Raw genomic sequence first — 12,342 nt, forward strand, 5'->3', positions numbered from 1 at the left:
TCATTTTGTTTTAAAAGTAATTTTTATTTATTTGTAGTTTATTTGCCGTAAGAGATTTGCACAGTATTCTGATATTTGCTTGCGGTCGTAAGGCGTATGGTTTGTAGAATTGAGCATCTTGTGAGTTTTCTGGATTTTATCGATTAATCTGAATTTTGCTAGCGATGCTATCCTTTCCATATCTTGATACTCCGCAAGAGCTTTCTGTAACATCTTAATTGTCAGTTCTGCATTGAGAGCGTAGACCTTTGGTGTTTGCTGGCACAAAAATGCATTTCTTTGGTCGGATTCTCCAGATATCCGGCTGAGTTTATCTTCACAAGGTGAAGAGTATCCCACTGACAGAAGGCTACTTCTCTCTGATTTCTCCGAAAAAGTTTCCTCTTCAAAGCACAAAACATGATTTGATGGTCTGGGCTTGATAGGAGTTTTTATCAATGATGATTGAATTACCGTTGAAGGTGAAGAAGCTTTCGTCAGGTTTGTTGTCCTGGATTTGGGCGTACTAAATACATCCGACAAAGGGACACCTGTAGATATAATGTTTATGCTTTCTTCTTCAAATTTACTTGGTGTTTTTGATGCATGAACCCTTTTAGGTTTCAAATTGATTGGTTTTGAAAGAAAATCCTCTTTACTTGAAATTTTTGTTAAATCATTATTTTTGGTCTCTGAGATTCCTTTCTTTTCGTTCATAAACATTTCTGTTAAAGAATTGGTATTCTCCAATTTGATAAATTTATGTCCTTTAAATTGTAAACCAGAATCTGGTCGAATTCTCTTTTTCTTATAGGTTGGCATGTTGTCTTTAACCGGGTCTTTACCTCTATTTTTGTCCTTTGATGTTATAGAGATAAACTCCTGAATAAAACAACAATCCTAGTTGTGGCCAAAAAGGGCAAGCGAGGTTGAGGGATTTTTTTTTTAAAATGATACTTACCGAAAAAATACTTTTTCTCAAGATATTTAATCCTATTTTATTCGAACTTTATTTTATTCCTTTTTCAGTTAAAACTACTACGCTCACAAGACTTACAAAAGTTACATAATAAATCAAAGCCACACAGTTAAAGCAAGAATTTGTTTTCCTTCAACCAGGCTTCAACATCAGCGTTATCTCTCTTAACCCAGGCAGCATTACTCTTGATAGATTCTAATGCTTGGGCAAGACCCTGATCATAACCCTTAGTGTCCTTACCATCAAAGAAGGCTTTCACCTTATCGTACTGCTCTTTTTTGGTGAAACCGGCGGTGCAAATTTGAACAACCGACTTAAGCATCGAAAGTCCAGGTGGCAACATTTTGCACAATGCATCCCAGTTGCCAGTCATCCAGTCAAATGCTGTTTCAATTCCGACCTTGCTTCTACTCATGCCAATAAGTGGAAGATAAATATCCTGGGTTCTAACCGTTCCATCCATCAACAAGCCAAGAACCTTCTTCAAGATCTTAGCATCACGGAAGGCACCCATGTTTCTAAGGGCCACAATCTTCTCATCAACAGATTGTGGATTCTTGTAGATATCGAAGAGCTGGTTGAACTCAGTTTCACCACCATGAGAAGCCACACAATGGAAGACAGATGATCTCAAATCAGGATAAATAGCACTCTTGTCTCCAGCAACGTAGTCTGCGAACATCTTCTTTGCGGCAGAGACAACAGTTTCATCATCTGACGAAGCAGCAGAACCAAACAAGAGACTCTTAAGTCTTTGCTCCAAGAATGATTCACTACTACTGAACTCCCATCCCAATTTGTGACATTTATCAGCAACTAAGCTCCGAGTAACTGCCTTAAGTGCATCAAAGGTCTTTTGGTCTTCAAACTTCCATGTACTTCTAATGCCGGCCAATCTGGAAAGCATCTCACTCCAGACAAAGTAAGATGGCTCAGACTTCCAACCTGAAACCAAAGAAAGTAGGTTTGATGTTTTACTGTATCCCGGAGTGGACAAAGCACCAGCATCAGCAACAAGTCCAATTCTATCTTCCACAGAAAGCTTTGAGGCAGAGTCTCCCAACTTGGCCCATCTTTCTGGCTCATAGTTAACACGATAAACACCATTTGAATTGCCGTTAATCTTGAAGAAGGAACCAGCATCCACTTGAAGCTTTTCAGATCTCTGGTTTAGAATAATAGACTCATCGAGACCATTTTCCGTCTTCAAGCCAACAAATATTGGAAATAATGTTTTATCATCCTCCGGCTTAACGTCACCAGTTCTAAGGAACCTATGCTGCTCAATAGAAACTTTTCCATCTGCTTCTTTAACTGTAACGAGAGGGTATCCAACACTTTCTGTCCAAATCTTCATAGTACCCTCAACATCTTTACCGGAAACTTCAGAAAGAGCAGCCCAAAGAGCGCTAGTCTTTGCATTGGACCATGCATGTCTGGTCAAGTACAAGGACACACCTTTAATGAATGTATCATCACCTAGCCAATTGGCCAACATTCTTAACACTGCGGATCCCTTTTCGTATGAGATGGCATCGAAAATTTGATTAATTTCATCAGCACGTTTCACAGGGACCTCAATTGGGTGGGATGACTTCAAACTGTCCATTCCAAGTGCATATTGAAGTGACTCTCCAACAAAATTATCCCAGACATTCCATTCAGGGTGGAAGTGGTCACAACATTTCCAGGACATGTACGTAGCAAACGATTCATTCAACCAAAGTGAGTCCCAGAAATCAAGAGTACAGTAGTTACCAAACCATTGATGTGCTAACTCATGGTCGACAACCTCGGCAACTCTAAATTTAATATCAGTTGTCGATTTTCCCTTTTCGTATAACAAATCAACCATTCTGTAAGTCACAAGACCCCAATTCTCCATGGCACCGGCAGTGAAGTCATGGATACCAACCATATCCATCTTAGGAAGCGGGTATTTAATACCAAAGCACTGCTCATAGTATTCCAAAGCATGTGCTGCCAATTCGGCTGCATATTGGCCTTTTGTTTCATAACCTGGAGTGGTATAAACTTTAACGGGAACGTCTCTAAACTTGTATTCAGATTCAACGGACCGGAGATCACCAACAATGAACGCAACCAAATAAGTTGACATTTTTGGGGTGGTGTTAAACACAACCTCCTTCTTCGTCTCACTAACAGAATGCTCTTCCTTAATATCCATGTTGGACAAATAGGTGAGATTCTTGTCACCAACAAGTGTGATACTAAACTTAGCCTTCTGATTTGGCTCATCAATACATGGAAATGCTCTTCTGCAATCAGTGGCCTCCATCTGGGTGGTAGCAAGATACTTGGTCTTACCATCTTCCTCGTATGTTGACCTATAGAAGCCTGCCATCTTGTCATTCAATTCGCCAACAAATTTGATGCTCAACTTGACATGGTCACCCTTCTTGAGTGATGATGCTGGAGAGAATTTGAAAGTGGTGTATTGCTCTTCCTTATCTTCCTTAACAGACTCAGGCTTGATCTCTTTACCAGAGGCAGTAAGCAATGTGGTCTCTTTGATATCAATCTCCAAAGTATTCAAGCTAATGAAATCCGAATCTTCAACAACTTCCAATTCAAGCAATTCATCACCATCAAATTTGAAAGTCTCAAAATTAGGCTCCAACTTGAGTGTGTATTCAATTGGCTTCACATTCTTAGGCAAGACCTGTCTGCCTGAATCATCAGCTTTCTTAGTGGCGCTCATTTTCGCAATGCTGGATAATTCTCTTTGCTGATCAATTTGAACGATACTGAACGATACTTTATTTTTCTTGGGTAGAAAGTGAAAAGAAGTGTTCAAGGTGTTGGCGAGATGATAAATTTGTGTGGAATTGTTCTTTGCCACAAGAGAGCCCAACTTGCGGACGGCGAGATTCTTGATATGAAAATTCTTGGAGCTGCTAAAACAGCCGTTGCCGCAAAGGGCTTCGCACTGATAAGGAAGTGGGGCAAAAAAGCGTGACGCCTTCCTCGACGCGTAAATCGACGTGGAGTAAAATTTCGAGCCTCCCCTCACACTATGAGGAAATTGCGAGCGTGAAACAGTATTTACCGCAATTATTGGCCTCTGCCAAACTGCAGCCGTTCTTCTAGCCACGAGACCAAAATTCAAGACATCAGTATGTCGCAATGTACTTTGAAGGGAATACATATCGATTACTGTGCAAAATGAATATCGATACTTTTGTTTCAGTAAAGTACATGCAACCTTTTTCTTCTTCTAATTCTTTTGCAGGTTGCATACGCTGATGTGGGGAAACAAAAAAAGGGCAGAAAAGTTCACTGCGAAGAAGCGAAATATTACCCGAGAATTCATAAATATCGATTGTAATTGATTGAATGCTGAATGTATTATTTAATATTGTATATCTTCAGGTAAAAGAACAAAGGTTCATAATATTTTATTTATGAAGACAAAACAAAACGCTCAGTTTGTAAACATTAAACGTTATCACAAAAACTAAATTAAAACCTAATTTATGTAAATTTATACACACGCCGGATGAAAGATTTATGCTCACCATTAGAGTAAAGCCTCTAACCTGTCCTTTTAATAAGATGAACACCACTCTCACTTTCCACAATATCACTTATATCTCCTACTTGCAAAGCGAAACTTGCACGCTCAAAACTTGGCTGCATTTCTCCGTGTCCAAAATATCCAAGATCGCCACCTTTAGAATGCGAATTGCAATCACTCGACTCTTTAGCTATATCTTCAAATGTCTCCTCCCCATTTTCAATTCTCTCCCTGTAATCCTTCAAAATATCAATTGCCTCATCTTTTGTTCTCGTTATATTATCCTCCTTCCACGACGATGGCCTTCTCGAATCCTTATGCTTCACCAATATATGACTCACCCTAACTTTGGATGGCCGATGTAAGTCCTTATCCAAGTAGGCTTCTAATTGACTTTCATTTGTGCCTTCTGGAGGTATCCATTGAGACTTTTTTGTATCCGTGTTGTAGTAATACTCACGGTTGTGCGTTCTAGAAATTCTGATGGTCCAGTTTTCTGGCAATCCATCGTATGGGTTATTTGCCTATAAAAAAGAGCTACTATGTTAGAATCAAGAGTCTCTGAAATGAGATGAAATAAAAAAAAAAAGAACTCACCTACCATAATGAGTAAACACTATCCAAATAGCTGGAAACTATGATACCTTCGGCAATTCCGTCCCTATATAAGCTGTCTGGGGTAAAGAAGATAATGAAATGAAAATAGTTAGTTCTACTGTTATTTTCCCAGAATTTTTTTTACTCTTAAATTATGTCATCTTTTTTTCTTTTCTATTATTATCTGATAACCAATATCTCAGCTTGATCTACCCAGATCCACCACACTGACATATTTTTCAACAACTAGAAAGTGATACAGTTGAAAGCAACGAGATGCCAAGAATATCTTATGGTGAGCAGAAATATCAAGAGAAAAGTAGACATCGCAGGGGACTTCAGAAAACCAAATACTACTGCCAGATCTGTCAAAGACAATGCATTGGGGAAAATGGCTTTAAGTGCCATATTCAGTCGGATTCACACATCAAAAAACTTAAAGCAAGCCTGGAAAAGGTTCATGGAAACTCAGCAAAGCTTGTGGAAGGGTATTCGAATCAGTTCCTACAAGATTTCTTGGCACTACTTCGAAAGACACACGGTGAAAAGCAGATTTCAGCAAATAAGTTTTACCAAGAATATATTCTGAACAAAGACCATCTACATTTAAATTCTACAAAGTGGAACAGCCTCACTTCTCTTATAAATTTTCTTGCGGAGAAAGGCTGCTGCAAGGTCGAGGAGGAAGCTGCAAACGAAAATGATGAAGAAGCGGAGAAAAGATATACCATTGCATATCGAGATATGAATGGAAGAAAACCAGTAGAGGAACGAGCAAAGAATAGAAAACTCGGAAAGACAAATGCAAGCAAGAGTACAAACCGACTGCTAGAAGAACAAATAAGACGAGGTCAGGAGGCCATAAAAAGGCAGGAAGAAATGAAAGCAGAAGAAGAAAAACAAATTGGACATGTTGAACGTCTGAAAAAAGAGAGTGAAGCACGTGGAAAAATACGAATAAAGCTTTCGGCGAGCAAAAAAACAACAAAGATGAAAGGAATAAGTAAGACATCGTTGAAGGTGAGTTCGAAGAATATCTTCAAAAGAACGAGGAGCTAATGTATACCATATAACCGGGATAAGCGGCTTTGAGGAAAACCAACTGAAGAGAAGCCGTGATTACGATAATTGGTAATTGGAACAGGCTAAGGCCCAGTTGGAAGGAAAATAAAAAGAATTCTTCGGGTCGGACAATCAGACACGCAAATGAAGGAAAGAGGAACGATGAGAAGGAGAGAAAAAAAAAGCCATGCTGAGAATCACTAAGGGGTTAAAACAGGCTTTCCTATTCTTATTGGGTGAAAAAGCGTGTGCGCGTTTTTACAATTGTTGAATATGCAACCCGTGGAAATAAATTCCTCGACAATGTCTTTTTTTAGCATATTGAGTCGAGACAGGAGACATCCCGGTTTTTTTATAGAGCTTTTGTACTTGACCTTTACGTCTTCCGTATGGCTATAGTAACATTGCGTACTGCAGCATTAAACGCGGATCATGTCTCTTAAAATATTCTCAAATTCTGAAAACACATGGCTTATTTTGTGTGTTTGCTTCTTCAGTTTTTAAATCCCAACAATAATCGCCTTAACGAAGTTTGCTAGATATACGTAGTAGAAAATCCCAGGTCTGGCGAGGCTAAACAAACAAAATGTGGATTCAATGTTGATCTGTGAGACTATAATTTTGCTATTCAAGAGGATAACAAATTACAAGATTTGGATACAATACAGAGAATGAATAAAACAAGGAAAAAACAACAAAGACTGCTTTATGCTACCTGAGAGATTGATTTTAAGGCATGAGAAAAAGACGCCTCATGTAAATGAATTTCATTCCGTAATGTGCTGTAACAGAATGAGTAAAAAGGGGTGGGAAAAATTTTTTCCAACGCGGTGGTTTGTTTAATCGTTCGCGTGAAAGAAAAAAAAAACACGCAAAACTGTAAACAAAGAACTTCCGAAAGAGTAAACATTACCTACAGGAGACGATTAATAAGGATTCCTGAATAGGAGAAAGGAAATTCGGAACTAACATTTAATGACATATGTTTATTTTTATTATTTTAATTCGCTCGACTTACTCTTTTCATGTCTCATATATCTATGTTTCGTTTTTTCTTTCACTACGTTTTTCTACTTGTCCCTTACCTTATTTCTTTTTATTTTCCTTGCTTCCTGAAGCTTTTTCCCCTTACCTTGTTGCTCAATACCAATTTCCTTAGTCCACTTGATTGATAAGACTGCTTAATACCTTTCGATTCACTTTTTTCCCCACCTGTTATTTTGCATTTCGCGTTCAAGTTCACAACCTACTTCCATATTTACACGGGGCTCCACTCATTTATCCTCCCCACAAGCATTTCATAGCACAGATTAGCAAACAATCATGAGTTCATCTTCATCTCCAAAACCATGCAAAGAGACAGACGAGCATGCCAAACAGCAGACACTACCACATCTTCCGTCTCTTTCCTCGCTTCTTCATTCGTCAGACTCCAGATCGCTCCCTCTACCTCGAAGGGAATTAATGAATGTGCTACCGGTTGGCGAAACTTCAACCTCATCGGTAACACTTCCTCCAATTAAGTCATCCATTTTGAGTTCGGCTGCTACAGTTAATGATACACCAGTGAAAAGATCAAACTCATATGCTGGGACATCTTCCCCACAAATGTGCAATTCTGACAAAGAGTCAGTGAAATCGGAACCAAAGTCCGCTCCGCAAGCACAAGAAAATGCCACTCCTTTGGATAGGAATGCATGTAAAACGGATAAAATTTCAAAGGACAGCAATAGCAGTGTCTTAGAATTGACACCAAAGCATAAGACTTCGGCCGTTGCACGCAGAAATGCTGCTGACAATAACGAGGATGCATCTGTTCATGCTGCAAGCCAGCACACCGCACAGGGTAGCTTTTATCTGCCAAATAGCACAATGTATTATCCATATCCAATAACTGCTTCCCCGCTTTCTAGCCACCAACAAAGGCAGAACTCGTTTATTTACCAGTCGGCACACCCAATGACATTCATTTCACCTCCACCACTTCAAATGTCGTCGCCCGTTGCAATGAGAGTTGCTCCCCATCCTCCACAACCTGGAATGGTCCCAATAAGTATGAGGATGCCTATGAGAATAAGTCCAAATACTACAAGCCAATTTAGCGTTATGCAATCACAACAAACAAGTACGCCAAACACTTCCAGAGCTGGCTCTGTGGTATTTGGAATGCCACCGGAGGTTGCCACTTCTCCTTCGATGCGTAAAAGAAAGAGACCAACACCGGTGAAAAAGTATGCTTTCATTTCGCACAGTCCAGCCACCTTCCTCTCATCAGAGCCTAGCATTGATAACGCACGACTAGCAAGGAGGAAGAGAAGAAGAACATCGCCTGCAGAGCTGGCAATTTTAAAAGCGGAGTTTAAAAAGGGTACCACTCCTAATAGAGCAAGAAGGAAAGAGATTGCCGCCAGGGTCGACATGACGGAGAAGGCTGTGCAGATATGGTTTCAAAACAGGAGACAGGCCCTCCGGAAGCACAAAGTGGTGAAGAAGATGGTTGTTGAGGTTCCCCAGAGGGAGGAACTTGATAAATGTGTTCTTGCTGGTCAAACAACCGCGCACGATAGTGTTACAGATGATGGCAATGCTACAGTTACAGATTCTGCGCAGACATCTCCGGCCACTTCGCCATCTAGAGCAGACCGTACGTTCATTTCACTCACAAATTCTAGTTCTGCAAACATTTCTTCCATGACCACCTCACCTCGGAACTCTACAATTCTCCCTGCCTCACCTATGCCTGTTGCCAAATCAACTCCTACTTCACACGAAGTTACTAAGTTACCGCCAAAAGGAGTATTTGTGACACCTTCGAAAATCGGCAAATCGATACCAGCCACTTCATCTTCCTTTAATAACAACAGCTTCAACTCTCTGGGAAGAGTGCGCTCACCAAAAGTGGCACACGATGGAAGTACACCTCTAACGTTCAGATTCAGAACAACAGATTTCTTCATGATGAATCCATCAAAATCCATGAAAAGAAAACAGAAACCAACAATGAGGGTGAATCCACACATATCAGGCAAGGCCAAAACCTCTGTTCTTCAGGATAAAACGAACATTACCAATAATACAAATAAAACGAAAGGTATAACCGGGAAAATCCACAGATCTTCTTTACGCAGGGCCAGGAAGCCGGGCCTTCAGACTGCAGGAAATTCCAACCAAAACGCAGAAAACACTCCAAGAAATTAAAACTTAAAGTAAATTTCGCCGGTGAGTTTCAATTCGTTTAGTATATATAAAATTGTATACTTATTCCATTTAATGTAAATTGACATATACCAAGTATTTCCAAACAGTTTAGTTGGCGCAGTTCGGTTCTATGCACTTGAAGATGCTACTTATCGCTGACCAATCCCCATCCCTACACACCGAACCTACCCACACGCCAAAAACTACACCCATTTATCAATAATATTGTAATGTAAGACGTCGATTACCAAATTTACATCTGCAACTTGTAAGATACACTATATAAAGAGGAGACGGAACCTCGACACGATTAAAAGGAGAAACAAATTAAATGTATTGTAGAAACGAACTAACTCCCTTAAGCAATGGAAACCTTACCTCTTCTACCAGTTGTCTTAGTGTGCTGACCTCTGACTCTCAAGTTCCAAGAGTGTCTCAAACCACGATGGGCTCTCATCTTCTTGAGCTTCTCAATATCATCTCTCAACTTGGACTCCAAGTTGTTAGCAAGAACGTGGTAGTCCTTACCATCGTCAAGGTCCTTTTGTCTGTTCAAGAACCAAGCTGGAACCTTATATTTGGTTGGGTCCTGCATGATCTGGACAACTCTCTCCAACTCTTCCTGGGTCAATTCACCGGCTCTCTTATTAAGATCAACATCGGCCTTCTTGCAAATCAAGTTGGCGTATCTTCTACCAACACCTCTGATAGTAGTCAAAGCGTAGACGATCTTAATCTTACCATCAACGTTTGTGTTCATCAAACTGCGAAAAATAAGTTTCTTGTTAGTATTGTACTCTACTCACTTGTTAACATCGTCTGTTAAATGCGCATAGTGAGAAAATAAAGGGATAAATAATGCTAACCGTGATAATTAGAATGCTCAAACTCACCCCATGGAAATGGCCACATTATAACTCAGCATGTAGTGATTTCTTAATACTACAAATGTAATGATTCTGTTTCTGTTCGTTACTGTGTAACATGCTTCTGCTGCCTTCTGTGTATCCTCTAAACGATTTCTTTGATGTTTATCCCTTATATCCCATAAATTGGCTTGAAACATACCGCAAAATGTGCTGGAAGGTACCTTCCTCGTGGACAACTAAACTGCTCATGTTTGATGTTCTAGTTTTATGCTTGATTTGTTAACGAAAACGAAAGAACTTGGTTAAATTTGTTGATATGTCTTCCTTAAGATGAACTATAATTTCACGCAAGTTTTTTTCTCCTTTGGCAACCTGGACTATGAAAAATTACATTCTCACCAGTACCACCTCGAAAATTATTAAAAAAAAAATTTATTTCCCATTAATTCGCTTACTCTAACCTTTTCCGGTGTCACATATTAGAGATCCCCCATTTTTATCTAGGTGTGAGGTGTGAACACCATAAAATATATCATGTGACATTACTTCACTTTATTGTATTACTGAGAAAAAGAATTACTGATGAAACTTAATCACTACTGGATAATATTTCAACGGATCGTGTTTTATATTTACATGAATCAAACCACACGCACTTATAAAAGAGAATTCTCGGAGCAACATATTTCGACGCTGGAGATCAAAGAGTCATAAATTGTGAATATTTTGACACAAAATACTCAAACGCACCTTTTTCCATATACACTCTGTGGGACTTTAGAATGTCTCTCACCTCCACATCCTCCTTATCCTTAACGTTTATTTTACTACTAGGATACTTCATCACTGCCTCGCGTAGGTTTGCCGTAGAGAGGTAGTCATCCGGCACAAATAACACGTTCAAGTGATTGTTTATATTCTGTGACTTCAAGAACATGCCAATGGAATGACTATCGCTTGTGCAAATTTCCAACCCATATGAATCGCCTTCTTTTAATTGGCCCTGTTCATTCTGTCCTTGACCAATGATAAATAAATGACCCCTCCTGTATTGCTCGCTAAAAGCTGTTCTATATGCAAGATGATACACTTTTTTGGGTAAAGTTGTAGAGAAGTCACTTGGTGCATTTCTTGCCAAAGCATATGCACCATTTTCTCTAGTTGGGGAGTTCGCATCACCCACTCTGGCCATACCACTTCCTTTTTGTTTCCTAAGTTTCCTTCTCGAATATTTCCCTTGAGATCTTCCAGGTGGATTTGATGATCCAACTCTTCTGTTATCTAATTCCATTGTAACGGCCAACCATAATATATCCCTTCTCAATGGTACGCTTAAATAATTGGAATGAACAGGAATTACCGAATGTGGTTCTAAAGATGGGAATGAACGTAAAGACACCAGTGCATATTTTGTCGGTTCCATGAAATTTTGTAGCACTTTCTTCTTACTAGCCTCAACCTCTTTGGTAGTCGATGTTTCCTCTTTTACAGCTGTTGTTAATCGTATTGCTTCAGTGGCATATCTTCTCAGGGCACAGCCCATGATCGTACTTCTTCTAATTGTTCCTGAAATGCTGCGAGGTAACATATTGAATAATTTTTTCACCTGTGCAGTGAACTCTGGCAAAATCTAAAGGGAATAAAAAGTATCGTGCTTTCTATACGTTCAAATATACTTGATGATAGATGAATTAAGAAGTGGAAACTTTCGATAATTGTAGAATCTATAGAATCTATTTGCTTGATAACGTTATGAAGGAGAGAAATTGAGAAATAAAAACAAAAATTAAATCTGAAGTGTGCGCATCCTTGCATTAGAACGACTAACAGTTTCGGGCCAGTAGGTTGAACAAAATAAAAAAAGTAAGCAGGGATTAGTACCAAAGACAACTGATATCCTACTACTCAATTTTTGAGGCACTTACATAGTACGATGCAAGTTGATAATTTACTTTTGAAATCAGAATCCTGCATAAGCGAACTAAATGACAGAAATAAATATCTTTCTCCAAGTGCTAATTAATTAGCCGAGGAGGAGTTAGTCGAAAATTCACCTACGCCCAGACTATGAAAAGTTCGAACGATGAAGCAGCTAAACTGAATACTGTTAGACACACTTT

General features: G+C 39.3%; 7 protein-coding genes across 7 annotated transcripts; 2 read left to right on the forward strand and 5 right to left on the reverse strand.

Annotated features, from left to right (window-relative positions):
* Nucleotides 1–27: 27 nt before the first annotated feature.
* BRETT_003321 (uncharacterized protein) lies at nt 28–801 on the reverse strand (the record flags this gene model as incomplete). The annotated part of the gene is made up of 1 exon (XM_041281832.1): nt 28–801. One exon carries the CDS (start codon nt 799–801, stop codon nt 28–30), a length of 774 nt encoding a protein of 257 aa, XP_041139623.1.
* A 266-nt stretch (nt 802–1,067) lies between these two features.
* BRETT_003322 (uncharacterized protein) lies at nt 1,068–4,127 on the reverse strand (the record flags this gene model as incomplete). The annotated part of the gene is made up of 1 exon (XM_041281833.1): nt 1,068–4,127. One exon carries the CDS (start codon nt 4,125–4,127, stop codon nt 1,068–1,070), a length of 3,060 nt encoding a protein of 1,019 aa, XP_041139624.1.
* A 386-nt stretch (nt 4,128–4,513) lies between these two features.
* Nucleotides 4,514–5,100, reverse strand: BRETT_003323 (uncharacterized protein; the record flags this gene model as incomplete). Its single annotated transcript, XM_041281834.1, has 2 exons — nt 4,514–5,020; nt 5,098–5,100. 2 exons carry the CDS (start codon nt 5,098–5,100, stop codon nt 4,514–4,516), a joined length of 510 nt encoding a protein of 169 aa, XP_041139625.1.
* A 269-nt stretch (nt 5,101–5,369) lies between these two features.
* Nucleotides 5,370–6,152, forward strand: BRETT_003324 (uncharacterized protein; the record flags this gene model as incomplete). The annotated part of the gene is made up of 1 exon (XM_041281835.1): nt 5,370–6,152. One exon carries the CDS (start codon nt 5,370–5,372, stop codon nt 6,150–6,152), a length of 783 nt encoding a protein of 260 aa, XP_041139626.1.
* Nucleotides 6,153–7,478: 1,326 nt separating this feature from the next.
* Nucleotides 7,479–9,353, forward strand: BRETT_003325 (uncharacterized protein; the record flags this gene model as incomplete). The annotated part of the gene is made up of 1 exon (XM_041281836.1): nt 7,479–9,353. The coding sequence occupies one exon, from the start codon at nt 7,479–7,481 to the stop codon at nt 9,351–9,353; it is 1,875 nt and encodes a 624-aa protein (XP_041139627.1).
* Nucleotides 9,354–9,711: 358 nt separating this feature from the next.
* Nucleotides 9,712–10,471, reverse strand: RPS18A (ribosomal 40S subunit protein S18A; the record flags this gene model as incomplete). The annotated part of the gene is made up of 2 exons (XM_041281837.1): nt 9,712–10,117; nt 10,422–10,471. The coding sequence occupies 2 exons, from the start codon at nt 10,469–10,471 to the stop codon at nt 9,712–9,714; spliced, it is 456 nt and encodes a 151-aa protein (XP_041139628.1).
* A 451-nt stretch (nt 10,472–10,922) lies between these two features.
* Nucleotides 10,923–11,810, reverse strand: BRETT_003327 (uncharacterized protein; the record flags this gene model as incomplete). The annotated part of the gene is made up of 1 exon (XM_041281838.1): nt 10,923–11,810. One exon carries the CDS (start codon nt 11,808–11,810, stop codon nt 10,923–10,925), a length of 888 nt encoding a protein of 295 aa, XP_041139629.1.
* Nucleotides 11,811–12,342: the final 532 nt, after the last annotated feature.

The sequence above is a fragment of the Brettanomyces bruxellensis genome, chromosome 9 (assembly GCF_011074885.1).
Source record: "Brettanomyces bruxellensis chromosome 9, complete sequence".
NCBI lineage: Eukaryota > Fungi > Ascomycota > Pichiomycetes > Pichiales > Pichiaceae > Brettanomyces > Brettanomyces bruxellensis.